General features: G+C 43.5%; 2 protein-coding genes across 14 annotated transcripts in view; both read right to left on the reverse strand.

Annotated features, from left to right (window-relative positions):
* The window catches only part of RAD51B (RAD51 paralog B), a 434666-nt gene extending 407707 nt beyond the window's left edge, over positions 1–26959 (reverse strand). For 5 of the 6 annotated variants that reach the window (XR_007889797.1, XM_051622431.1, XM_051622427.1 and 2 more), the window contains exon 1: positions 26861–26950. The gene's annotated coding sequence lies outside the window, so the exon portion shown is untranslated. Of the gene's footprint in view, positions 1–26860 lie in introns of all 6 variants that reach the window. The other variant, XM_051622428.1, reaches the window with a different exon arrangement.
* TMEM229B (transmembrane protein 229B) lies at positions 4723–26954 on the reverse strand. Of its 8 annotated transcripts, none has more exons than XM_051622439.1 (4): positions 26861–26912; positions 11224–11308; positions 9559–9710; positions 4723–8456 (listed from the first exon to the last, which is right to left on the reverse strand). In XM_051622439.1, exon 4 carries the CDS (start codon positions 8427–8429, stop codon positions 7926–7928), a length of 504 nt encoding a protein of 167 aa, XP_051478399.1. In that variant the 5' UTR covers positions 8430–8456; positions 9559–9710; positions 11224–11308; positions 26861–26912; the 3' UTR covers positions 4723–7925. The 8 variants fall into 8 exon arrangements, with proteins under 8 accessions (XP_051478399.1, XP_051478395.1, XP_051478401.1 ...); XM_051622435.1 differs by lacking the exons at positions 9559–9710; positions 11224–11308 and adding exons at positions 11927–11986; positions 13636–13731 and having other exon boundaries at positions 26861–26886; XM_051622441.1 differs by lacking the exon at positions 26861–26912 and adding an exon at positions 11927–11975.
* Positions 26960–27757: the final 798 nt, after the last annotated feature.

Raw genomic sequence — 27757 nt, forward strand, 5'->3', positions numbered from 1 at the left:
CAGCAGGACTTGCCTTCCTGTGTGATGCTGGGAGGCAAGGGTGGATGGAAAGGGGCAACAGAGGTGCCTCATGGACATTTTGGCCAAGATATTTTATTAGGGGAACAGAGCTGTAACGTTTACTCTTATCCTTAAAGACTTCAAGAGACTTTTTTTAATGCCTACTATATCATAGCACTTAACAGATCTGGCTGGGGTAGGCTCACATCTGTGTTACAAAAGAAAAACAAGTCCTGGCCTGGAAAATTTGCAGCCTGAGATTAGAGATGGCAGCTAGGCACCAGTGGCCAACAGGGGAAGCAGCAGAGCAGAATGATGCCTTGGACCAAAATGGCAGCCTGGGTGGAAAGGAGTACTTTTGGCCGAAGCCTTAGCTGTGGAAGAGGAGCAGATGGGTCTGACTTAGGCTGGGTACACACCGCTCTCATTAGCAGTAAGAGAGCGCACACAGGGCGAAGACAAACCCTACCAAAGACATATGAAGGTCCCCAAGGTGGTAACTCCCCCCCTTTTTTTTAAAGATGTAGCAGGATAGCTTGGCATGTTGCCTTAATCTGATTTTAAAACCTTATTTAAAACAGAATTGAAAAATATGGGCCTAACCCCCCTCTCTGAGCCAAACACTCATTGATAAGAGGTTTTAACCCCCTTCCAGATCAAACTGAGGCCTTCCCATGTACCAAAGGACACAGACAGGCAGCTTGCAAGGTCAAACGCAACCAACTCAGATCTTAATCTGCTTCATGTAAACATGGGCCTTCATTTTGGATCTTCTCTGGGTCTCATATGCTCAAGAAAGTAACAGCAAGTGGGCCCAGACCACTGCTGGCAGCTGAGTGGGCAATGGCTCTTTACCAGTAGAAGTTATGATGCAGTCAGTGGTGCAGCATGGAGGCCATCAGCTGTGTTTATGCATCTAAACACACACACTATGTGTATATGCATTTATATGAAGGATTAGTTGAAATTCTATGTTATTCCACATACATTGAAACTCAAAAGAGATTGACAGAAGGTTTTTGCTGAATTTAGCCCTGAAAGCTTATTGTGTACCACTGTGTGGATGTTACAGAAAAGGCACTGCACAGTAGTTGCAAACTTGCTGCCATAGTTATGCCTGAAGGCAAGCGTGTAAAAAGTTTTCTGCCTTCCAAAGCACTGACAATTGCAGTTGTTGTGGGCTCTACTGGAAGCTGCAGCTCATCAGCAATCAGCCATTTGTGTTAAATGTCCAAAGGTGGGGCTCAGACAGGAGGCTCTGGATACCTGTGATTGAAGCTCAGACTTATAGTAGAGATAAGGTATAGAAAGGGACAGGTTACCAAAGGAGTTAATGGAGGAACAGGAGCAATAGAAGGGCTGTGGTATCAGATGAGTGGTCTGACATCAGAAACAGCAACACAGATAAGCTCACAGTAATTGCAACTACACGAGCTGATAGAGCAGATGGTCACCTCAGTTTAGCCTCTAACATGGCTTGTTGCCCCTAGCAATATTTACCCAAAAGTACTCTACTGATGGAGATGGGATTATATAGCAAACAGAGATATCAGTCCTGTTTTGTACAAGATAGAACTGTGCTGCCTATAAGCTCTGACAGTCTCTTCATGTGCTGGCTTTGACTTGGGCAGATGGAGCAATGTGAGGATGTACAAAACAGAGTGAGATGGTGGAAACTGGGAAGCACTTTCCTAGTTCCCAGATTTTCTTGGAACTTTCTTAACTCCTCAAATCTGGAAACTTGGTGAACAGGTAAAATGCTTAACTCCCTTTCCAAGGTCTGAAATGGCCTCCTGGGAGCTCTCAGGACATTTCCATCAGCTCCTAATGAGGACTATTTGGGGTTAATCCTGACCTACTTTAAGGCCTGAAGTGAGAATTATATCATCAGTTTGTGATGAAAAGCACTTAAGAGATCCTTCAGTGAAAACTGAAAAAGAAAGGCAAATGCTGTTCTTCTCATTCCCAAAATACAGGCTAAAGAACCCTAGTGAAGTACCAATATAGTTATGTTGCACAGGGGGTTAACCACAAAGGAAAATCTGCATTGGAAAGTGTCCCAGGTTTGAAAGGCCAGAGATCTACAAGCACTGTATCTCAACTCATATTTAATAAACATTTTTCAACTGCGTATGTTTACTTATTTTTATTAAAGAGCAAACTGCTTCCATTTCCATCTCTTTCTTCTTCATTATAGCATCAAAGCAGGACAGCATGCCACACAACAGTATAAATGAACAGGATCACCAGATACTTAAGGGTCTTTAGCTTCTAAATTGACTAAAGCATAAATACAAACTGACGTCAAGCATTCAGGATTACTGGTTAAAAATCGTTATTTTCTAAGACACTAACGAAGGCCATTCACATCAGAAAATCCAGTGGCTACAAAAGGAGTGAGCAGCCCTGACCCCAGAGCAAGGTGCTGAGGAAATGGGCTGCCTCTCTCAGAATAAAAAAACCTACCAGATTGCTTTAGACCTGCATGAAATCCCAAACACGGAAAACAGGTAACAGCTGCTTCCAGCTTGTCCAGCTCTTGAAGATTTGGGAATGTAGATGTCACCCACTGCCAGTCCTCACTCTGCCACCATTACCAGCAGCAATCATATCACCCTTCTACTCATCACAGTCCTTGGATAGTGGAAGCTCATCCTGGCTGTGTGCTGGAGCTGCACAGCACACCACGTGCAATGCAGTCTGCAGATGCATGATGCTAGCGACCTGCTCCAAGGATGTGACTAGACAGCTTCCACATTTGGTCTTTAGCGTCTCTGTTAAGTAGCTGAAACTTTAAAACAGGATGCTCTCAAGTGAAATCATAAACAGTGATGAAGTATCTCAGTCTCTCTCCCTTGTAAGCCTGACAAACATTTCCACTAGAACCCATGGAATTAGGAGTAATTTTTAAAGACAAAATGCATTCCTGAATAGGTGTTTGTATTAATTCCAGGGCTGGAAGTGGTATAGCCACATGGTAGCACACTATGTGGACCAAAGTATTCTGCTTCTCAGCATTATTAACTTAGCAGGATGGAGCACAGCATGTATGGCTTTTAGTACATATACTGGCTTAATAAGCAGCAGCTTGTGTATCTCTAGGTGATGTATTTTTCTATAAAGATGTTAAGTTGGGAATCACCTAGACAAAGAGAGGACTAGAGGTTCTGAACATCCCTTCTAGTTCAGAGTAAGTTCAGGCAATCCTAAACTTTGGGACAGAGAACTTTTGCCCTTCTGCAGGTAGCAAAGATCTTAGAGGGCAACTGTAGCCCTTGTAATTGAAGTAGTGGTGCCTTTGGACACAAACTAACTAGTGCATCCGGACCCCCTCCCTGTGACTTCAGTCAAGACCACACTTCTTCCTTTGGCATCTGTGCTTGCTGCACGGGGGCCAAAAGCAGAGCAGGTACTGGAGGCACCACTCGCTTCTCTAACTCCCCTCTTGTTCACAAAGCAGTGGACCAAGCAGTCAAACCCTTGACAGAGCAACCCCTTTCTGTCCTAGAAGAAATACGCCATTCCATGTGGTACAAATTCACTATCATACCCATGGATGACTTTCTAACAATGAGACTGAAGACCAGTGACTTACAGCTCTTAAAATCAAAGTTCCCCCACCCAAGTGGAGACCAACCACTGTTAACTTAAAACCTAGAGTGGAGCTGAGGTTCCCAGGCAGCCACAGAGCTTGCTCCATTCCCTGGGGCAAGAGGTGGGAAGGAAGGGCAGGTCCCTTCCCCACGGACTGGCCCACTCCCAGGGGAAAAAGGGAAGACAGGTGCAAGTGTAGGCCATTTGCCAAACAAGGAGAACACTCCTGAGGTCTCACCAGCTCTGTGACCCTACCTGGTCACTAAGTGCCAAGGCAGCCGGGTGAGGGAATGCACAGTGGGAACAGCTTCTGGTTTAGCAGGGGCTGCACCAGAACAGAGACTTCCTTCTACAACAGGGGATGGACTGCAGAGCGATTTGCATGAAAGAAGGCGAAGGAAGTAGTATCCCTCTCAGATAGAAAGCAGGCAGAACTGAAGCAAAGAATTAATGCCTGCAAGCCTCAGCCTTGAATACGGGGAATATTGCATGTATTCAGGCATCAGGATAAACTAAAATACAAAAACATTTGGTTTCAGTTCACATTTTAGTAGTGGCTCATGTTTTATTCATAGTACAGCAAGGACAGAACTTCCTTCCTTCTTCCAGAAGAAATCCCCTTTCTGTCTGAGGGTTTCAGAAAGCAAGCCAGCAGCAATGCACTGCTATTGAACCTGGGAGGACTTCAGTCACGCGCTTCCTAATTCTCAAAGCAGCTAAAGCCCTGCAGTCTTTTTTTACCTTTTAGAATCACAGGACTAGTGAAGCAAAACCTTGGCTGGACTATTCTGCTTTAATTACAAAACCCCCTCAGACCAAAGGCTCAACAGTACCCAGTACACATTTCTCTTAATTGTAACACCAAAGACCGAAAGGCAGTCTGGTCCTGCTGTAAATCAACCATTTCCCTCTGGCAAGATCTTCAGAGTACGAACACACATCACAGTAATGCCTGAACTGTGTCTTGTGTGCAGGGCACCAAGCTCTGTATTTCAGCATGTACTTTAAGATCGTTTAGGGTGGACCATACAAGAGATAAGCAAGAGAAAAGAGGCAAAACTGGAACCTTAGGGTAATTGGATCCCACCACCCCCCAGAAAAGAAAAGCAGTGATGAGCCACTCCCTCCTTGCTGTTAGGACAAGGCAGAAAAATCACAAGGTTTTTTTATTGCTGGTGAACTCAAAACAGGCAACTTTAATCTACTGAGGAAGATACACATACAAACAAATATTCAGCCTTGTGCGTTGTTTTCTTCTTAATGTAAATGTCTCTACAACTTCAGTCCAGCTCCCGAGCTCTTGCTGAGGTGCCACTGAGACCCCGGTAATGTGCTCTGGACACTTCTGTAAGACGGTTTAAGAAGCATCACATGTATTAAAAAGGGAGATTTTGGAGAAAAGACGAAGCTCTGACTGTAGCCATGTTGCTCAGAAAGGAGAAGTCTGGCTAATCCTGCTGCATTAGGTACACAGTATCATGTATAATTCTTTCAAATTGATTTAAGAATTTGCCAGGTTCCTTTCTGTTTCTGGTGTGCAAGCTGCAAGTAAAGTGCACTTCTGGGTTTAAATTACCATCTATAAGGATGCAATAGCTGCGTGGTACATGTCAGACATCAGTGGAAAGCAGACTACAATAGCTGTTACAATGGCACAGGCAATAAGGATAATGGAATAACATAGTAGATGCTGCTGGGAAACTCCTCTGTAGTTTTAAGCATCTAAATAATACATCACTGAGCAAAACCAGTGTCATTTAGTGGGGATCTTCTGAAGTAAAGACAAGACGGTGTACCGGGTTAGGTCTGTGGACAGCCAGCCACACCTCCTCCTCTCCCAGGCCCAGCTGCAGCTGGGAATCACCAAACCATGTTGCTAACTCCTTTTAACCTTTTTAAAGAGTTCTCCAACAGCTAAGGAGAAAGCAGGGATCCTAAGGTTGTTCCTATGAAGCCAAGGGTTTCAGATGATGCAGGGGTGGTGTAGGAGACAGCATGGCACCACATTCAGGCTATGCTGTGAGAGGACAACCCAGATCTAGACATTGCATTTAGTGACTGTCAGAACCACGGCCAAAATGGGGAGATCCCAGCTTTCAACTGCACCTTTAAACTCTTATCTTGGTCGAGTAGAGCTCATCTACATCATCCCATGTCCAAAACTCATTGCTTTTTTCCACTGCAGTTTCAGGTGACTATTTTGCTTAGGTCTACCCTCTGGAGACTGTCAAGACTGACAAACTGCATACTGTTCCTCTGATTTCATAACACTGGCATCAGAGCAAGGAAAAAAAAAATCTGGTTAGTGTTTGTTTGCTTTTAATTTAATGAACTATAAAGAGGGAACTCTAAATACCCACCTAAGTATTCTGGGTGCTTCAGAAGACACTATATATGCCAGGGTAGATTTAATTAACTTCTTGCTGCCAGTGTTTCCATGTGTCCATTGCCAGCAATGGATGTCATGTGAGAAGTGGGGTGGGAGGAATAAAATAATTGCACTGTGTGATACAAAAAGGATTAACACTGCCTCATAAGAGCAGAAACAACAAGCAATTCTCACAGGGCCAGGAGTGCTTTTCTCATCAGGAATGGACACCTCAGGGCAAGAGGCAGGTTCACAGCTGAGCACTACCTACCATAGACTGGGGACCCACACAGAAATAGCGTGGCCATTTCCAATACAGTAATGGAATCCCACAACCACACCAACACCTTTGTATTTCAAGCCAGATTGATCCCTGGTGCAGCTCTGTTGACTATGGTGGAAGAACACCTAAAATTAATCTGACCCTGAAGGGCAACCAGTGCAAACCTCCCCCATAAAACAGGAGTGAGATGCATCTGACAGCTGGAAGCTCCAAGTTTGTTGCTAACTTCAAAGCTAAGACTTGCCAGAACAAATTATGAAACTCCGGCTGCCACTACCAAGCACTTTCCCTGCACTACAAGCTCCCCTATGCAGCTCAAATGTCACCAAAAGCTTACATTTCATACTGTCCCCAGTGCAGGTAGTTCTACATACAATGGAGCCACAGCACTCCTTCCTGCTTCACACCTCTTGTAATGCTGCCCTTGCATCCTAACTCAAAGCCTCACTCAGGCAAAGCATGAGGAAGTGCTCTCCAGACTTTTTTGCCTTTTTAAAAAAATAACGTATCAGGCAGCATGGCATATCTCTTGCTGCCTCCAGTTACTGTCATGACAATATGGCTGTGGTTATTTAAAGTAGAATTTGGGAGGAAAAAGTAAATCCTCTTGATACACTTAGGAGCCACTGGTCAGAAATGAGCCAAGACTTGCCAGTGCTGAAGGAAGGTAAGAGTCAGTGCCAGAGGACCAAATCCTGGATACCACGTTAGCCACATGAAGGTTTTGACGTTCTAACACAATGGGCTGCAGCCAGACTAAGTCATCAATATCACCAGAAACAGAGGAATCCCTGGGAGGGAAGGCAGAAAACTCTTGTGGCCCGTACAGTCTCCACAAGGTTTGCATGGCTGAGATGGGAGCTGGAATCTGCAGCAGACCCTCAGGCAAGGTCTGCTTTGGGGGAGTAGAGGAGATGGGAAGACTTGCGCTATTTCTTGTGCCTTTTGCCAAGATTCAGATTGCACAGATTATGGTAAAATTTACTTGGCAAAAAAGGCCTTTATTAAAAAAAAAAATAAATCTAGTGAGTATCAGGACTGAGATTTCGAAAAGTACAAGATCTGTATAAATTCAACAAGATGTCCAGCACCAGATTACTTCATGGTGCAACAAAGAACCTGGGGAGAGGCCAATGGGACCTCATCAGGGGAACACCATCTACCTCCCCATCAGACTGCCAGTCTTAGGTTCTTCTCAACAGCAGACGGATTCTCCTTGTTCCTGCAGCAGCTCAGGTCCCACAGGAGGTACTGGTTGCAAGCAAGCACCTGAATATTGCCTAATGGAGTAAGCCAACTTAGCTGGCGTGTCCATGCCCATCGCTAATTAGTTTTTTTTCTTTTTGTATCCATTTCCACCATAGCATTTCTTTTTCTTCTTTCTCCACATAGAAGTGTAAGCAAAAGGACTGCTTTCATCTGAAATAAGTTAAAATCAGAAATTACCTAACTAACAAGTAACTGATATTGGTCCTTGGAGCCCAAAAAATAAAATCCATAGAAAATCTATTGGTTCCATTTTTTTTTTTTCTGGTATATCCCATGCACACCCCCGTTAGAAAAATGGGGTTTATGAATCTTATCATACAGCAAGAAGCAGTACCTCAGAGTCAGAGCTGACAGTCCAGTAGTAGAAGTCTGGGCTTTCTCAGATTGCTAAGTGTGGTTGTGAGTCACTGCTCAATCAGTCTTCACATGGCCATTGGCCAAGGCAACAGGGACGGTGGGTGCCCCCGGCTCTGCAGTCTCATCAAATCGTAAGCGCAGGGTGTTCCTGATCACCAGCTGCTCCATAATGAAAGAAGCACAAAACCATGGGATGGCATACTCCAGGGTGATCAGGCCCATGAAGTCAAAATCAAACTGAGAATAGTCCCATGGGCAGGCATTGAACTGGCGTAGGATGAGGCCGGTGGTAAATTCCCAGAGGTATGTCCAAAGTGTGTAAATGAAGCAGCGCACTAAAATATTACACTTGTCTTTGAGATATAGATACATCTTCTCCACAATAAGGATGGAAGTGCCGTAGATGAAGAGTGCCCACACACTGGTAACACCAGGAAACTTCCAGTTAAAGTTGACCACAAACTCCCAGGCAGCTGTGAACATCACCTCACAGAAATAGCCGTGAATGGCGTAGAGGTACCATCGGGAGAAAGCGGTCAGGGGTTCTGCTGCAGCCATTCTTCTGCACGCAGCCCAGCAGGCACTCTGAAATGGAGAGAGGGGGGAGGGAGAGAGAGAGAGAGAGGGAGAGAGGGGGGTAAACGAGGATGTCGTAAGTCCTTATCCCTCAGATGGCAACACACACAAACTCGTAACATCCACAAAGCACAAATCTGAGAAAGAAGTGGATTTTAAATCATCTCATTTTTTACCATGGCAGATTTTAAATCCTGGAGAAAGGTGGCCCCTAACCAGGCTCAGAGTCTCAGAATGGGCCCAGACAACATGTACTGCTCCGCCTGAGAAGCACGATGCAGCTGGTATTGCACTGGTGATAAGGTTAGAGCTGGCAGATACAAGGGCTTTGCCAGGGGTGAGTCTGCCAAAGAACTTATTGTTTGCAAGTCGATAGAAAAAAAGTCATCTCACAAGGATCACACATAACCTTTTAGCTCCTCTCAAGAAAGAGCACTGTCCTCTACTTTTCTGATTAGAATATGGAACTGATTCAATGAACACAGCATTGAAAACCTGGGCCCTTCCCAGCTGTCACCAGTAGTATCTATACCCAAACTGTTTACTGTTGTGAAGAACTGAGCGTTGATGCGAGCTACATAAAGGAAGCTGGAGGAGAAAGTTTCAGAGGTTTTAAACTTTCTGACACCACGCCTCACACCCATTGTTCAGCTGAACTGTTATTTCTTCTGTTAAAGAATTCATGCAGTGTATGGCTAGGAATTGGAAAATAATTTTCTTATGGTGTCAGACTGCCTGATGCCACGTCAAAAAGATCAAGAGAGCCACTGAAATCCATTCAGATTTGGCTTCAGGAGAGCAAAACACAAAGGAGGAGAATAAAAAGGAACAGCTGAACACAGAGAGAGGTGGTTGGTCATGATAAATAGGAAATGAGAACAAACTCTAATTGTCTCTACAGGAAGAAACTTGAAGAGTTTTTTAAAGGGTACAGTTTGCTTATCACTGAACTGTTTCAGCACAATTAATTTTTACACTTTTTGTAGAGATTTACAAGGTCCTAAGCCTCACTCTGCAACATTACCATCAATGGTCCAAGCTGATTTTAAGCACGATTTTACAGATTTGCACCACAGGGTGAATGTGACCTCATTCATTCTTAGAAACTTACTCGTTGAAATTGAGTTTCTCTTGGTTCTTCATCTGGCAGTAGTTAACTTCTTTGCTCTGCACTTGTTAGCTCTGTGGCACAAGGTACTAGGAAAGGACCTCACTGTTCTGTGCAGCCATTCCAATGCCATTGGGAAAAAGACTGTTCCTGCCCTGTTTGTAAATACAGTGCCTCTCTGAACGAAGTATTAACATGTAGTATGACTGAAATTCTGATAGGAGATGAGAGAAATGTTTATAGGAAAAAAGAAACTATAATTATGATCAAAAAGAAGATATACAGAATATTCACAGGGGCATATTGAAAGTGGAAAGGACAGAGCTGTATCCATGACCTATTCACTCCTCTCTTAAATGGACACTCAAACAACCAAATTATTGGCAGTTCATATGATGTGGGTGCTTGAACAAAGACCTATTTCCTAATGGCACAATCCACAGGACACTGAACTACCATCAGATGCAAAAGAACTGGGTCAACATTCTGAGCTTGTGGGTGAGAGACCAAGAAGTCTCTATGAATTACAGTCTACAAGAAGCTGATGTGTAAGGGACCATAAACTTTCCTCCAAGGAGTACAAGAGTTTGTCAACATGTTACTAGGTTAGTTTGCCAGAAGAGTCAATTAGGTTAGGAGTTCAAATCCTCATATCATTCCTCCATTCTCACATAATTGCAAGAACAAATCAATAGTCCAAGGTACAGGAGTAAGGGAAAACAATAACGAGGTAATGGACTGTAGGTATATTTTGTCAGAATGAGGATATATGGCTCCAGCAGGAAGGGAGAAGTTGTTTGTATCTGAGGACATGGACAATAAAAAAATGCAGAGGCCTTAGAAGCTACACCTAATGCCAGGTAAGGCCTTGAGGAAATACGGAACATTGTTCTCCAGCAAAGAAAATTATTGTGAAGCTTTTACTAAGCTGTCCAGGGATTATATGATTTTCCTCTGTTTTTCAATAAGCCTTTCTAAGCTTTTCTACTTGTGGTTCTTAGTCCTTGCACTCCCCTTTACAATTTTACATTAAATATATTTGAACTGGTAGCTGAGTGCATCCACAGCACACAGTACCATATGTAAGGTTTTCCTTGTAATGCTGAAAATCTTTTCACAATGTTGGATCAAATGCACAGAAGGTCCTTCCCTCTCAATCCCTCCCTTCTTATTCTAAGGATTGCCTCAACAATTATTTCCTTTGCCTTACACCTGCCCACCAAAGCCAGAGACTCGTACAAATACAACCAACACACCATGTCCTTTTCTACACCCAACTATTTCCTCTGTGCAATGAAGATTTCTCTTTCCTGCTTCTACAGCACATAAGTTAATAATTATGAACAAGCACAAGAAGGTCTCAAGAGAGAAATGAAGGAGAAAAGTGGTGTTTTATCAGGCAGCAATTAATGATAAAAGGATCAAGCTGAAAAGCAGTTGCAGGACATTAGTTGGAGAAGCATTCAAACAGAAGTCTAAGACTGGACTAAGCAAGAGATGCAGATTTGGTGATACAAGACTCTTAATGGAGTGACACTATTAGAGAACAAAAAGCTCTGAACATATGATAGCTGTTCAGTCTCCTGAGGGAAAACAAATTACATTAATCACTGAGGTAGTTACAGTGGTGTGGGCTTACTGAAAACCAGAAACACAGCTGCCACCTACACAATTGTCCCAGAAGAGCAAATAAGTCTTAGAGGCTGTACATCGATGGCCATACTTGTATTGAGGCTGCTCACACTGTAGTGTTCTGTGGAAAAAAAAAGGGAGCTTCTGAATTCAAAGCTATGAAAATGCTCTCCATCACCAGCAAGTTATACTTCAAGCAGCCAAAGTAGAAACAATTCCTCTGAAGCAATGTTATTAGGAAGCCTGAGATAAGCCAGCACAGAAGTTTTCTCTTTTTCTCCAGTAGGACCTTCTTTTCCAGATTGCTGATGGAATTTAAAAGGCAAGTCCTATGGAAACCACACATTTGTCTCAGAGTACCACACAGTCCCTTCCCCAACTGCCCTGCCTGTGCAGATAACACTGCAGGCAACACAGAGGCCAAGACCCCTCCATGTACAGCAAACAAGCACAGGCCTAACAGGAGGGAAGAGTATGAGGGGTTGGATTTCTCTAGAAATCTGGTTCAGAGGATCAAGACAGGACTCTGGCTTAGAGCTGCAAGAAAATAATACTGTAACAACACAAAGATTATACTTCTGCATTTTAGAATAGCAACTCTGAAATAGATATTAATTATCCCCTGGGTTGAAGTAAGATACAGATAAACCTGATGCACCAGGCCAAGTAAGGAGAAAGGACATAAATCCCAGACTGCCCCACTTCACATTCAAGACATTTCTATCACTTTCATACTCACATTCAGTTTTGCAGGTGACACAACCCAGGCAGACATGAGGTGAGTGATCTGAAAAACAGGCTAATGGAAGACCAAGAAATAACAGCAGATTTATCACATACAAGCACTGCCGAGGAGACATCAGTGCATGTCACGTTCATGCCTGCTTAAGTTCTTGAAGCACTTGCTGGTTCGTTATTTTTTTTCCAAAGCTCTCCATTGCAGTGCCTTTCTGTCTACTACCAAGAAACTGTGCTTCCAAAAGTCTCTCCCTGATTGTCTCTATTCCCTCTACTCCAGCAAGATTATTTAGACACACAGCCTCTAAAAAGGTGTAAGGAGACCTCATCTAGGTACTCTGAATTAACTCTGAAGTGCTAACAAAACAAAACAAACATAAGATAATTCATCTGATTAGTGATGGCCTGAGGCTATACATTCTGTCAGCTACTTGATTCACCTCAGGTAAACTTGAAATACTGCAGAAACTTCCTTATTCTTGGTGCCTGGTTGTTTCTGCCAGTTAAAAATTAAGGGCTCAGTGTCACATTACAAATTTATATTTGAAGTATTTACTAATAAGATTTAGTTTTATAACATGCATGTTCACATCTCTAAAACGTGCCTTAGATACAACTATAACCCTGTGTTACATATAATAATAACTTTTTTGAAAGAGTAACTGCAGACAGAGGAGGCACATAGGTAGTAGGATATTTCAATCCCTCCAAATGGCAGGGCAGCAAGAAGCAGATAACTTTCAAGTAGAGGGCACCTGCCACTCCCTGACTGTAATCTCTAGTGCTTATGATACTCTCCTTCCTCAGACCCTTCTTACCCAACAGCACCTACGTAAAGACAACTGTAATTCTTCCTCTCTTGTTTTGCATTTTTGCGGTAAGCAAACACCAAATGAGCATGCTTCTGCAACCACGGACAACACTGAATGAATGGGCTGCAAATCTGGCTGCAACGCTATCATGTACATCTCACATAAGCCGTTAGGAATAAAGACTTAGAGAACACTAGTGCTGGACTTAGCCCCAAGACATTAGTTCATCAGTGTTTAAAGATTTATGCAGTAATGTCTTTGGGTACTCAGTGCTGAAGTCATAACTGTGAGGAGATATTCATCCTTCAGGTAACTGAGAGCCTCAATTAACTGTGGCTCGGAAAATAGAATTTTGACTGTATTGAAGTGCGGAATGGTTCCAGCAGATCGATTAATCAAGCCCTGCAATGAAGCTAAAAGCATGCCACAGACAGATGTCTCCAAATACAGACTTGATGTCCTTTCCTTACTCTTAGTGCTTTCAGGATGGATCTGGAGCTCTGGGATTTTGGTCAGTTCTGAATATATTAATCATCTGTTTTTGCTGCTTCTCTCTCTGGACTCCACCTCCATCTGGATGCATAATGTCTCCCTTCCTCAGAGTTCTATCCACACCACCATGTACTGTGAGTAAGAAAGCACAGTCCACTTCCAGTCTGCATTTTCTCCTCCTCTTTGTCTCTAGCTCCTTCCTCTTAGAAGGTGCATCATTTCTCTGCCACTCCTTGTTCCCTTGCCTGGCTCACCCTGTACCTGCTGGCAGCCTCTGATCCCTACCTATCTTTCAAATCTGTTCCAAAGAGAATTGGGATACAGTGAAAAAGAATGACGACAAAAGGAGATTAAATTAATCCAATTACCAGACTAAGCCAAAGGGATGGAGAAGCGCAGCTCTTACCAGAAATGCCTGTGTGTGGGCTGCCCAGAAGGCACCATTTCAAAATTGGAAGGAGAAAGGGCAGAGTTTTCTTGGGAGGGAGTGTAGAAGGGGGAGCTTTTCAGAGAACAAAGAGAAAACATTTAGACACTGTTAGTTTAAAGAATAGTTTAGCAGTGATCTCATTAATAGTAGTAGAAGTGCAGAAAGCCTCCCAGCCCTGCTGCAGGCATAGCATCATGTTACTCAAACATACCTTAGCCCACAGTGACCACTCCAACCTGAGAACAAATTAAGGTCACTAAGCTCTTAAGTGACCAAGGGGGATGCTTCCTATGTTCCTGACAGAAGTTAAGACCCCTCAAGAGTCAAGCAAGCAGCAGATCTGCATGACATCTGTAACTGAGTCCAAACTCAGCATCTAGAAGTACTACCCCCAAATTTCCCCAGCATCTCTTTCAGGCAAGGTCATGTCCTTCTCCAAGCCTGTGCCCTATCTGCTGTCCTTCACTGCTTGGAAAAGCTGTGCTGCTGAGTCCCCAACATTTGCTTACACAACAACTCTCAAGCAAGCAAGCAGAGACTTTGAACCATGACCCCACTACAGGAGCAAGCAGAGCTTTGCACTAAAACTGCAGGGGAGGGGGCCAGCACAATGGAGATGGCATGTCTGGGGAGGACACAACCTGCCCTGAGAATCCATATCAGCTGTCCTCCAGTTTTGAGTGCTCAGCTGCTGGATTCGCTATTACCTTAACCTGGTTAGGAAGTCCAAGCTGAATTTATTCTCTGCAGTGAGAGCAGAATTGAGTTCCTAGAACCCATTTTTCAAAAGCTACCACAAGTTTACAGCCCATAACTTCAGGCCTAGGTCTGAGCACTCACAGTTCCCTGATGAGCAGCTGCCTAACCCCTTAATTTCAAACTGTGCATTTGAGTGCAGTGGCAATCAAAATTCATGGCCATTTTTGAAAGCCTGAAGCTTAACATATTGTATTAGCTGACTGAAGCAAATGTGATACTCAAAAGAACAGAACGCACATCATAGCCTACCGGGAAAAGGCAACCCAAAACAGAGTGACAATGGAGAGAGAATTTATCCTGAAAACAAGCTGAGAGTTTACAAGGTTTTTGCCATAGCCAATAACCTTTCCACTGTCACTAGACAAGGTCAAGACATTCTGTGCTGCTTATCTTCCATGGTTTCTTAAAGCGGTTTGGAAATTCAGACAGTTCTTTCATGAAAACTTGTTTCTTGGGGTTTTTTTTCTTAGTAAATGCTCCTATCTTCTTTCAAATCAAAATGAAAAGCAATTACACAAGTCCACTCCAACACTGCAATAATAATATGATTTGGACAACTCAAGAGGTCAGTATCAGTAACAAATAAATATACTTAGCTCAGCTCTTCTGAACAATCTGCAGTAACATGCCAAAATTAGCATGCAAAGGAGGAAAGCTAGGTTTGGGGGGGCAAAAAAAGGGACAAAAGAAAGGAAAAAAAAAACCCTCCAAACATTTCACATTGAAAATGAAGGTTGGCAGAGAAGAATATTATGATCATGTCAGCAAAGTAGGAGTATCTAAAATCCTAGCCTGCTAACACCCCAATAGAAATGGAAATTCCTGCTGCATATACACAACTGTAAAAAATACAGGTTGCCCAGGGAAGTTGTGGCTGACCAGGCTGGATGGGTCTCTGAGCAACCTGGTCTAGTGGAAGGTCTCCCTGCCCATAGCAGGGGGCTAGGAACTAGATGATCTTGAAGGTCTCTTCCAACCCAAACCATTCTATGATTCTAAGATTACTCTTCACCAGTGCACAAACCTTTATAAATTACCAGCATTCAACTGACAGTAGGTAATTGGATAGTTGTAAACACCTGCAGGTAGCAACTACAGTCACTCTTCATCTAGGAGGACCAGAACTGCTGCAGACTGTAAAAAGCCCTAGCATCTTGGTCTAAGCTAAGTTTAAACCCTGCAAGCACAAGGCACTACATAAAGACATGAAACAGAAGGGAGCACCTTCAGAAACAAAGACCAAGACTCATACAAAGTTTTCTTCTCTCTTTCCCCTTTTGGAAGTCTCTTGATGGCAATTCTACAGAAAGGAATTTTTCCTCCTGAATATATACCTTCCTTCCTAACATTATCTACTGCTGATACGTGAAAGAACCCAGTCTTCCAAGCACTACCTGTTACTCACCACGCTGTGATTCCTCAAGTTTCTTCCTAATATCACTGGAAGAGAAAATTTGAGCAGTCTCAGACTGCTAAATTATTTTTTCACCAAAGCAATCTTTGTGGAGCCTCCAAGATGATCTTTAAAGTTTCTTCCAACCCTAACCATTCTGTGATTCTATGACACATAGACAGGTTTATAGGTTGTCCTTATTGTTTTGCTTATTTGTCCCCTCCTCCCCTCTTCTTGAAGGGGGTTGATTTTTTTTCACTGTAATTGCTTCTTCTGACCTCAGCATTTTGATGCTGAGGTGACCTTTTACAAACACTACTACTGGATTCAGGATCCCTACCTGCAGCATGCCAGTCACTCATCATGGCTCCATAGGGCATGCCCAATTCCAGCCTTTTCACAGCCCCTCTGAAAGTACATCCATTTAATATTGTGTTTATAGCCTTCTTCCACATTTCCTTTTGTGACTGCATTCTGTTCAAATGACCATTTGCACAGTCTCCCCAATAAAACCAACAAACAGATTCATTGTTCCAAACCAGGAAAGCATTTTCAAAACCTGCCGATATTTCTTAGTCAATGTAAGACTTTAGGCTCCTTAAGTCAGAAAAGCCTGTATGTATGTGCACAGGGATGCTTCAAAATGCCTGGAGTCCAGGAGTTCATCTTACATAGCACAGGGTAGCCCAAATCAGGAAATAAAGCCATACTACAGCTTCAGACTGCTTTGCAGATCTAGCAGTTTATGGCTGTGGTAGGTGCTGAGACCCTACTCACATTCATCCCTTTTCCCAGATCCAATCTACACATTCAGTCTTCTGAAAAATTCTAAACCGTCTGCTGCGAATAGCAGCTAACACATATCTGCTTCAGGACTTGTGGAATTTAATTGCACCATGTTAATACCATCTGCTTGCTAAACACCTGAAAAATGAATTAAGCTTCCACCTTAGAAGAGAAAATCCTCAAGAACTGCTAACTCTAATCCTAAACTCAGCAAGGAGGTAAAAATACTACTTGCCTCTTCACTCCTATCAGCTGTCAATCTGCAGAGAAGATGACATTTTCCACTCTGAGCTGCAGAAAGGTGGCGGAGTCTCAAAAAGTCAAAGCACAACGATAAAAGGAGACCACACACACAGCTGCCACAGTAGAAGGCAGAGCATTTTTTTTTACTTGGTTCTTAAAATGACTACCATATTTGCATTGGCTTCTCTGGGACCCAGTGAGCCAAAGCACAGAAAGAGAGAAAAAGCTGGTAGAGAATTCTTATGGGGAAAGCCCTGCAAGAACCTTGCCTTAAGAACAGAAGACGGATCTAAAAGAAGTAGGATGGAAAGACCCTGGAGTACATGTAGAACTGAGGTAAACAAGGAAGAAGGCCTAAGGGAAAATTTTATGTGTATTAGTAGCTGAAGCCCTGCAGGGGGCAGATGTCAGGCAAGTAAACTCATCGTTTACTAATCATTAACTTCATCTAAGCAGGCAATAACGAAGATCCATAGATTTCCACAGCTACTACACTGACAAGATAAAATCTGGATACATGTTCCATGCTACTTCTGGCTACCAACCCCGCATTAACGTAATCCTTCAAACCAGCCTCACTGAGAGCCTTAATGGGGCTGGAAAATGCCTTGGAAAAATGAGACTACTTTCCTGTCATTGCTGAGCAACCACTGAGAAGAGGCACTCAAGTATGGTCAAGAGATTTAAGGCAGAAGAGATGGAGAAGGCATGTAAAAAGCCTCTCAGTGGTCAAATGGGGAAACAGGCAAGACTTGTAAACATCAGAGCAGTTAAGCCATATCATCTTCCTGCACCAGCACCTGTAGAATCAATGCAGCTGGAATACAGAATCAGAGTTTTGCTCAGCAGCAAAGTTCACCTGGCAGTACAGATCCATGCTTAGCTTAAGACAGACACACTCTTTGCAAGTCTTGCTTGGAAGCAGAGTTCCTGGAATACAGAAGACTGGGGAGAGGAAGATGGTGGGATATGGAACACCAAAAGGCTGCTTTGGCATGAAAAAATCTTGAGAGCACGGGGAGAAAAGCTTAAGATTATGACTCTTGACTGTATATGCTGCCAGACGTCTGACAAAACACCAACAATAAAAGGTGCCAAGGTAAGTCAAGACTGTCTCTCTACCAGTTTCTCATCTCAGATGACTATGCTTAGCAGACTACATTAGTAACAGCTTCTCTTGATGTAAGATACAATTTTAGTTTTACTAAAGTAAATTCTGCTCTGCTCTACAGGCAGGACCTCACTGTGCTTCTCTAGTTCAGCACTCCCTTGTGTCCAAAGCAAAGGACCTGCTGAAAGAGAAAAGAACTGAACACAGCCAGACTATCTGCACTGACCTGTTCTGCCCTTAAAAAAAAAGGGAAGACAACTATTTTTAAACATATCTCCACTAACTTGGCATTGCAGTGGGGAATGGCTACCATTTAACTAGCATCCCAATGGAATGATCAGCAGCAGGAACAGGCTCTTGCCTATCATCTCCAGCAATCTCACCCCTGGGCTAGCAGCACACATCGCTGACCGAAGGTTCCAAATGCATCTGTCTGTTCTACATGTTAACACTACAGATGAAATTGAACATTCTACCTTTCTAAATTAGAACTTTAAGACAACTGAATTCCTTGCATCTTCAGTTGTGTCACAGTAAGACACATATTCCCTTAATATTGCTACCAGGAGTGGCCAGGTGTCAGTAAATGAAGGTACCATAGGTTTGTACAAACACACACAGAAAGACAGCCTGTGTCTAAAGGAACGTCTGACATCCTTCTTAATAGCTGCTGCTGCAGAAGTAAGATCTAGAAACCAGAATCCTATTTATTCTGGTTTTCAGGCTTCAAAAAGAAAACGTTCCAAAACACACATAGCTCTTTTTTTCCCCCTCATATATATTTAATTCCCAATGATAAACAAATTATCCTTGTAATCCAAATACAGGTGCTAACTGGCCCAGACCCTTGGCCATCTCAGAAGAGAGACCAGATACATTTAGAAAAGTGCAGATGTCCTTCTAGACTGTCCAGTCAGTACCTTTCACCAACTGTGAGAATTCCCCATACAAAAGTGTCTGTGATGGTCATACAGGGGCTACAGAAACATGTGGAGTCACAAGTGCAAAGGAGGAGGAGTTGGTGGCCAAGTGATCTGTCCAGCTGGGGTTGATACGCAGAGTCCTTCCACACTGCTGGGCTCCACAAGCAAAATGCTCATGCCAGGGAGAATAAGCTACTGCCAGCCCCGACTCTGTTTACAGTAACTTTGATCTTACTACTTTGGTCAGATCAGAGACAGAAATCTGATACTCAACTTCAAACAGCTTCAAGCCTAAAGATGGTATGAGTATCTGAAACTTATTGCCCCCCCATCCAACCATCTGCACTATCAGCTGATCCAGCAAACCTATTACCACTCCTTAGAAAACCACCTTGCACTTGATCTTTGAAGAGAAGGGAATACTGAGCTGAACACACTTCACCTGATTTCCATAAGAGGCTTATTTTTGAAGTCCCATAGCAGCCCAGTGGCTAAATCCTATGAAACACAGGACACATTGAGCTAAAATACTGAAAGAGAATGTGCCTAGCAGTCTATGCACTACAGGGGCATTTACACCAGACAGGAACGTGTCAGAGGAAGTGCTAAGACCACGACTTCCCATCCATGAAGTTTAGTTCGCTCTTACCACCTACTGTAACTAGTTTCTCCTTCTGTCAAGTACCAAGCCTCCACTAATTTCTGTCCACTTGTTAGAGGAGGCTTATTGAACTCTGCACCTGGTCAGAAGGACTCTGTTTACCCATGGGGCCTGGCAAGCACAACCAGAAAAGAAAACCACCCTGGCTATGCTATCCTTTGCAGCCTAGAGAAAAGCCTGCCATCCTGGAGTCTCAGGCAGCAGCAGAGGCCTTTTAATAGAACAGAATTCAACTGGCTTCTTTCCATTGAATTGCAACCTAAGGCTTTACTCAGCTACCCATGTAATTGTCCTTTTTAGCCATAATGGCCTTGGCCAGGAGTGTCACAAGTGTTAACACCCTGTTAAGGACTGGCCACAGAACTCCCAAACAGGCCAGGGCTTTCCCCAGGGTCACACTCTTCTCTGCAAGGAGCATTCTGCCTGGCTCTTCCTTTGTGGTGCCCTTACCTGCCAATTTACATTTTTCAGCTTGTATTTTGCCATCTCCTGAACATAAAGGTCCAAAGATTGACTCTAAACAAATGCTTGTTATTTTAGGAGTTAGCTATTGTTAGTTAAGCAGTGGGGAGCTGATCCTTCCTTTGTGCAGGCATGGAGCTCTCACTGACAGAAAAGCACCTCTGACAGTGACTTGTTCTTTGAGGTTCTTTCGGCCTCCAGTAATCTGTCATTTGCTATTACTGCAACATGATACCCATTCTAACAAATTATTTGCATGACACAGTTTTACTAGCTTCTTAATTTCATATAAACATTTCACACACACAAAGCCCCAAATTTATTAATGAATTTCAGGCACTCAAACGTTCATTACAATCTTTTTCTCTACAGGCTCCCATCTGTAGTTAACCAAAACCTATGAAGATAGCTAGAGATGGACACATCCTGGAAACAAAAGTGGAGTTTGAGCATTCCTGATGCTACCATTCCTCCATCTTTCCAGTACCTATTTAAAGGTGCTTAACGCGCATACACCACTTATTTATCCACCTCAGAGAAATACCTGAGGATAAATTTAGATCTTATCAAACAGGGTTCTTTCTTTATCTTGTTTTCCTTCTGGGCAACAATAGGTACCTCATGACTCTGGGCAAAGGGCCAGCTGAACAAAGATGCCAGTTCTCATCTGTCTGTTGGGAACTGCCTTGTGATAAGATTACAAAATAATTCCTCAGTTTTACGGAAAACAGTTGGATACTGCTCACATTGGCCACAAAAAAAAAAAAAAAAAAAAAAAAAAAAAAAAAAAAACCACCCACAAAAAAAAACCACCACAACCCTCTCCAAAATCACCAAACCCTAAATTCTTTTTAAACCATCTTTAAAATCTGTTCAACAAACAGAGCATCAGGTCATCCATAGCAAATGGAACCAGAGAGGCACCATATGTTGCCTTGTCCCTGCTTATGTAAAACAGCTTAAGAGCTGTCATTTTTGTGCCTGAATCATGCAACTACTATTGACAGCCCTGGAGGCATGCACTCTGGTCAGCTTGTCCATTCCTTTCTAGAGGTACACAAACCTGCAGCATGTAAGGACTTTTATGACAATCACTAGGCATTAAGCAATACACTGTTGGTAGGATGAGCAAGAATTCTTTATCTCCTACCATGAGTAAAACAGCCTAAATATGCTTCCATTATATAACTAGTCTTGATACATACCATAACAAACCTGCTACATTACACATATGCTGAACAGCACTATTTCCACTAATCTGCACAACAGTTCATAGCAATGCCAAGGCGTTCAAAATAGGTACCCTGTCACTTTTCTAGTCTGCTCTTTGTGCATAAGCTTGCACTAACTTAGAACCCATATGTACACTGCAGCTAACCAACTTGCTTTGCTTTATCTTCATTGTTTCTCAGAGCTCCCACAGCTGTAAAGACACACAAAGTTAACTTAAATGCTACATACACAAAGTCAACTTTTAAATGAATGTGTCTCAGCCAAGGCAGTGGTGCATGCATGGAACACAAACACAAGTTGTTCTAGCAGGGCACGAACATTCCTGAAAAGAACTAGAAGGTTACTTTTGCTGTCTCATTCTGATAAATTTTTCTTGGGCATTTCTCACTTTATGCCTAAGTCGCTCTTCAGAGTCACCTGCACTTAAGACACTTTGACAGTACAACATAACGAGCTTTGCATTGCAACCACAAAATCAACAGATCTTCCTACTTTCTCCAACCAGGCCTAGAATGATCAGTATATGAGCATAGTGAGCATCTTCTGATGCCTGGAAGCGGCCTGCAAATAGCAGCCTTTCCTCACCATCTTCCTTGGTAGAGCTTTACCGTGTAAAGAGTGCCAAAAGTCTGGCTAAGAACAGACTCAGGAATTGGACTGGACATTAAAGGATGCTGCCAAAAAGTTAAACTCTTTTGCAGAGCTGCATGAAGGCTCAGCACTCAAAAAGCAGGGGATGCTGGAGATCCACCCCAACGCTTCTCATCCTAAGAGTACTAAAACCTCACCTACAGTACACTACCTCTCTTGGAGCACTGAGATTTCTACAAAAAAGGGTGAAAAAAGGAGAGAAGCAAGTAGCAGCCAGGACTCAGATGGAGAAACAAAACAACATTTTAAGTCAGTGCCAAGGTGGATACCTGGATGGGGCTGTTGAGCAGCTGTGCTGCAAACCGATCTACAAGTCTCTCAGTGAGCTGTGCTGGCCCTAAGAGAGGTACACAGAGACAAACAGTTCAGCACACTAGCACAAGACTGACAAAACCTCTGCTTCATTGCCAGGCTTGCCACAACCGGCAACATGACCTTGGATGAGTCATTCCACCTCTCTGTGTCTCTGGCTGCCATCTAGCTAATTATACTAAACTATTTGGTGTCAGGGCTGCATCTAACTACAGCTGAGTTTGGCAGGTAGCAAAAGTGGTTACTGATACTTCCAAAAGCCATCAAGCAAAACTGGAATACAGAGAGTAACTGCAGCTGGTCACCTGCAGAAGCACCAAATTCACAGAGTCAAAAAGGCTGCACAACTAGGCAGCTCTTGGCATCAGTCTCCTTTGCTCAGTCATCTGTGTCACATGCATTCCCAAGTTTACCAAAGCACTTCTTTCAGGCAGCCTGAAGGTGCATCTCTAAGCCAGATACAGGCATTTGTTTTTAACAGCATATTCAATAAGCTTCTCTGTACAGCACTTAAGAGTGAGTAATTAAAGGAAATATTACTGAAGTAGAGCTTGTAATTAGCAACCTAATTAGCCTTCTGAAAATAATTAACATTCCTTTCTATAAAGGGAACAGATGACCCACTACATCCATCAGACAAGAAAACAAATGTCAAAGGTAACGGAGATTTGTTCAGAGAGACAGCAAGAGAAGCATCCAGCAGCAGCACCAGTAAAAGGAAGAAGACAAGGAACGAATGTCCATGACTCACAAAGACTGGACTATGCAAGTGGGTGTGCAGGACTGGTATGTGCTTAACTGTCTGATGTGTGCATCCAGCATTCACGTTGAGCATGTCCCTCCCTCGACTTCTCTGAACCACCAAAAATCCATCAGCTGAGATGCTGAAAAACTCCACATTCCAACTTCTTTTGGAAGCCAGATTTAAAGGCTCTCAAGTTAAACCATTACAGACACAAACAGCTCTCTCCATATGCAAAAAAATTCCCAAAAGTTGTATGTTTTGACTATTAAAACATTCTCAAAATGCCCATTAAAATTAACCATAATTTAATGTCACATGCAGCCCATTTCTATGGCCCAAAGGAACAAGTGAGGTGGCAACTATAAATAGGATGAAGCACACCTCTCCAAGCTTCACAAGTGGTGTTCTGAGCAGTTAGCTTGCCCTGAAAGAGTTAGGCATACATTTCTTGATCAGTACATGTTTGAAATCAGTGTGAGTGACCAGAGTCACAGGCATTGTTGTTGTGGGATATGTGTGTATGTACAGATGAGAGAAAGCAAAGGATTCAGGTCAACATATCACTGCCTCATGCAGTGACAACTGTGACATTACAACAGTTTGATGCACTGTATCACTAGGGGACAACAGAAAAAATAAGCCACGATGGAGCTGAGCTTCCCAACATTCACATATTCAGATAACAGAGCAAACATCACAAATCATGAACATGCAGTTGCATTTTCAGCCATTTCTGTGATTGATGTTCATTTACATTTCCCTGGCAGGAAAGCTGAATACTCATAGCCTTCAAACGTGATTGCAGTGAAGGTGAAGCTCAGTCATACAAAAGCTTCCACAGCTACATCACTATGGAAACCACAAATCCACCACCTGCTCCGTTTGTCTACCTTCACTGATGAAAAGAGGAAAAAAAGTATTCTTCCAGTTTATTGCCTTCTCATTTCTGTCAAGACCACAGGACGACTAACGCATTTTACCTGGTTCAGGACCAATCCTTTCTTCCTTGAGAGCCCTCTTTGTGAAACTTACCACCTACCTCACCTCTTAACCCAGCTGGGCAACCTTCCCCCATGATGTTTCCATCACTTCTTTCACTGATGCCTCTTCAAAAGCAGTCTGGGACTCTATCTTAGCCTCCACAGCTTCCCTCTGCTTATGGACTAGGACAACTCCAAATGTGGCTCATGCTAGGGCAAATCCAGCTAGCTGGCATAATTAGAAGCTGAAAACTGTTCTGGACACAAGATATAGCATTTTGTTTTGACTGAGGGATCATTCACTTCCTTTCCTCAAAGCTCTTTCAGAACATTTGAAGTGCTCTTAAAATGGGGTATAGCAGATTACAAGACAGCTGTAAATGCAAGGGTTAATCTTTTGCTTCAAGAAGCCCATCATTTCTACAGGAGCTGCTAGATACAGATAGCTTTCCAAGCACGAAAAATCTGAGTACCTCTCACCAAAAACCTAATAGCCAAGAGCAACTCTGAAGACACAGAAGGACATGGGTAAACGTGCTCAAAAGTCTGCAGTATGGCATGTGTGGTGCAGCCTGGGCATGTGAAATTTTCCTAACAACCAGCAGGAGTGGGAAAAAAAAAAGTTTTAATTTAAAAAAAAAAAAAAAAAAAAAAAAAAAGTAAAACCCCCTCCTCATCTAAGTGTATGCATTTATGCATTTTATGCTGAGGAACAGTCTCTGAACCTGAAACCTTCACCAATGCCTTCTCTCGCACCGGGCACCTCTTACCTGAGTTCACAGCAGTTCATGGAAGAATCTGGGAATTTAGCCTCTCAACTTCAGCTGACAATTCACAACCACTACACAGACAAATGCCCACTATTAAGCAAGTTGAGACAAACTACTTATTCCACAGATGTTCCCAAACAGCCATTTAAACACCCTCCTCTGCACCAAGTAAATATCCTGCAAGAGTCAGGAACAAACTGACACAGTATAAGTTCTCTTAAAAAAAACAAAGCAACATTACACAAAAGATGCAGCTCCCCCTCGCCTCCCTTTTTGCAAATTGGGCCAGAACACTCAGTGCTTCCATCTTGGTCCTAACTCATCACCCTCACCTCACAATCAATTCCAGGCTGGCATCACCAGACACGTCCCAGTTTTGTTGCTGTTACAGGAGTTCCTACCAATAGCCCACAGGATGATCAGAGGTTACTTCTGTGTCCTAAACGATGCCACAACGCACAAGTCAGTTTCACAAAGGATAAGCTGAGCAGAGTGGCGATCACAGTCTGCAGAGTCTTGTCCCCTTGGCTTGGGAAGCAGTTCTGTGTGCATCTGCAGCAGACAGCATCCTGAACAGCCTAAGTGGATAGAACACACGGGAGGCCTTGGAGGAATGAATAATTCATAGACTTGTTCTGCTGCCAATGGATCTATGTTTCCTTGTGCCCATACAGTGCTCAGTTTTTGTTTTAACTGTAATAGGAGATGTCTGAGCTTCCTTTGATGGTTCTTGAGGGCAGGCAATAAGCAGCACTTGCTCTACTCACAGCAACAGCATCATACACCAGAGCACTTGCCAGATAGCGCTTTCCTCAGAAATACTAGTGGCTGCATCATTTACCAAATGGCTGGATTCATTCCAAGGCTCAATCCATCACCAGCAGCCTTCCCAGGAAGCTGCTGCTGACACTTGCTTTGACATAACCTTGCAGCACTAGTCTGGACTTCACTGCTCAGTACATGACACTTTTTGACCAACAGAAGCCCTGTATTCAGTTACACAACTGGCAGCAAGATCACAGTTGGAGCTTGGGGAGGCAGCTGACCCTGCTTACCCACACTGTTAACACTGTCACATTTAAGTCTACTGCTTTCCTTCCACAGCTGATTGGGTTTGCTCCTCAGTCTCAGAGACAGATAGGGGTCAATCAGAGCAAGAATATCTACAAGAGTGGGACAAAAGCATACCTTGGCACAGGATCTCTTGGGCATTATCAATAAGAGAGTTTAATGAGACCCCTGAGACAGGATAGGCTGAGGAGGAAGGTGATACATGAATCTGAATTTTATATATGTAACACCTACATATTCAGAGCTAGTTCCCAGGGAGAGATAAAAATACCTTGTGCAACCTACTCATGAAACCTTATCCACAATAGGGAAAACAATACTGCAGCCTTAACTGCTGCAAACTGTATCAGAGCACCTGTGCTTAACCTCCTGTTAGGGCACCACACCGCATACTGTGGACACACAGAGCTGCTGAAACTACTGCAGGGTTTGGAGACAGTCATTCTGGTCCCCCAAGGTCCAGCCCATCTACCTGGAAGAATTTAAACTTTTGCTTCAGGATATAAATCACCCTTCCAATTTGATAGTATTTTACATCCACTCTGTGGAAGTGTAACAGACTGCCACAGATACAGGAGAGTGGCCAGATGAGCCTGAAAAGATTAGTGGAGTAACACACCGGTGAATCAGGTGGTTGTTAGAGACAGGAATAGATTCCTCATCATCCGACTCACACCTGTGCTTTTATCACAGGAGACAGCAACCCTCCAGTCTTTACCTACTGCTCTGGTTTAGCTCGGAGACATTGCTCCACTGTCCTGATTGTTTTAACTGCCTAAGGCTATCCGAATGTGAGGTTTTAAAGGGAAAACAACACTGGAATGAGTTTGGCAATGTAAATTATGAGCAATCAGAATGATGTACCTAAAAGCAGGCAGAAATCAAGGGCAATGTGTGCAAATGGCAATCTTATACTCCCAGAAAGCAACTTGCAGTTTTAGCATACGGAAGTAACTTCATGTCTTGACCATCCATTATGCACTCTACATATTTAAATTTCAAAGGTCCCATCTACAATGCAGTCAGCTCTGTACTTAGAACACTGCTCTGGTTTTCTGGTTTATGAGTGCAGTCCCACCACTTTTACCCTCCAGTCCTTACCTTTTCTGAGGAGGAATCCTGGAGCTCTCCCGCTTTTTGGTCAGCTCCTGGTTCACAGCATCCACAGGTCAACCGGGTTGCCTCCAGCAGGTCTGAGCTGTTTCAAATGCCAGCTGTTTTTGGACCAGGTGCGTGTGACCAACAGCTAGTACACCAACCAGACAGCCTTCCTAAACCAAAGAAGTACAGTTTAATCTTTGTGAAGCACAGTCCAAGAGACACTTTAAACACTGAGCGAGTTATGTGTATGGATAGTTTAGCTCTGGTACATCGGGCCCTGGAAGACCGAACCTCTGCAGAGCCCCAAGCAGCCGCCTGTACTTGCCCCTTGCCTGGGGCGGCTCCCTGACCTCTGGTGAGGCTCAAGCCATTAGACTCTACATTGTCCTTCTGGATCCCAGCCACAGTAAACACATGGAGCAACTTCACTGGTGCCAGTGACCAAAGGTTCCTCACTGCTACCATCTCAGCCAAGGTTTCAGTTAACCCTTGAAGGGTCTACCAGCAAGTGCTTTCCCTCTATTTTCCTGGCTGATCCTTCAATTTTTTTAAGTAAGCCTCACTTCTGACACCTTTTTATCCCCATCCTCCCTCTCCTAACATCGCCTATCTACGTGCCTGCCTCTTCTTCTCACTTCTCCAATCATCACATTTTTCTTCTTCTCCCTTCACCACGCTGGGACAGAGTGTGGCCTTCATGTAGACAGGCCCTTGCCACTGCCACCCACCCGCCACTCCTGTTTCTGGGGGCACCAGCACTGCTCTTCCCCTACCCCAGCTGTCTTTCACCTCCATGCTGGGCTCAGGCAGCTTCAGCTGGGTAACCTGAGCAAGCAGAGCCCATGGGTTGGGGCTGTGCTTCTCCTTCTCTTCAGTCGCTGACATTCAGAATGTCCC

Source organism: Apus apus, chromosome 5 (genome assembly GCF_020740795.1).
Source record: "Apus apus isolate bApuApu2 chromosome 5, bApuApu2.pri.cur, whole genome shotgun sequence".
NCBI lineage: Eukaryota > Metazoa > Chordata > Aves > Apodiformes > Apodidae > Apus > Apus apus.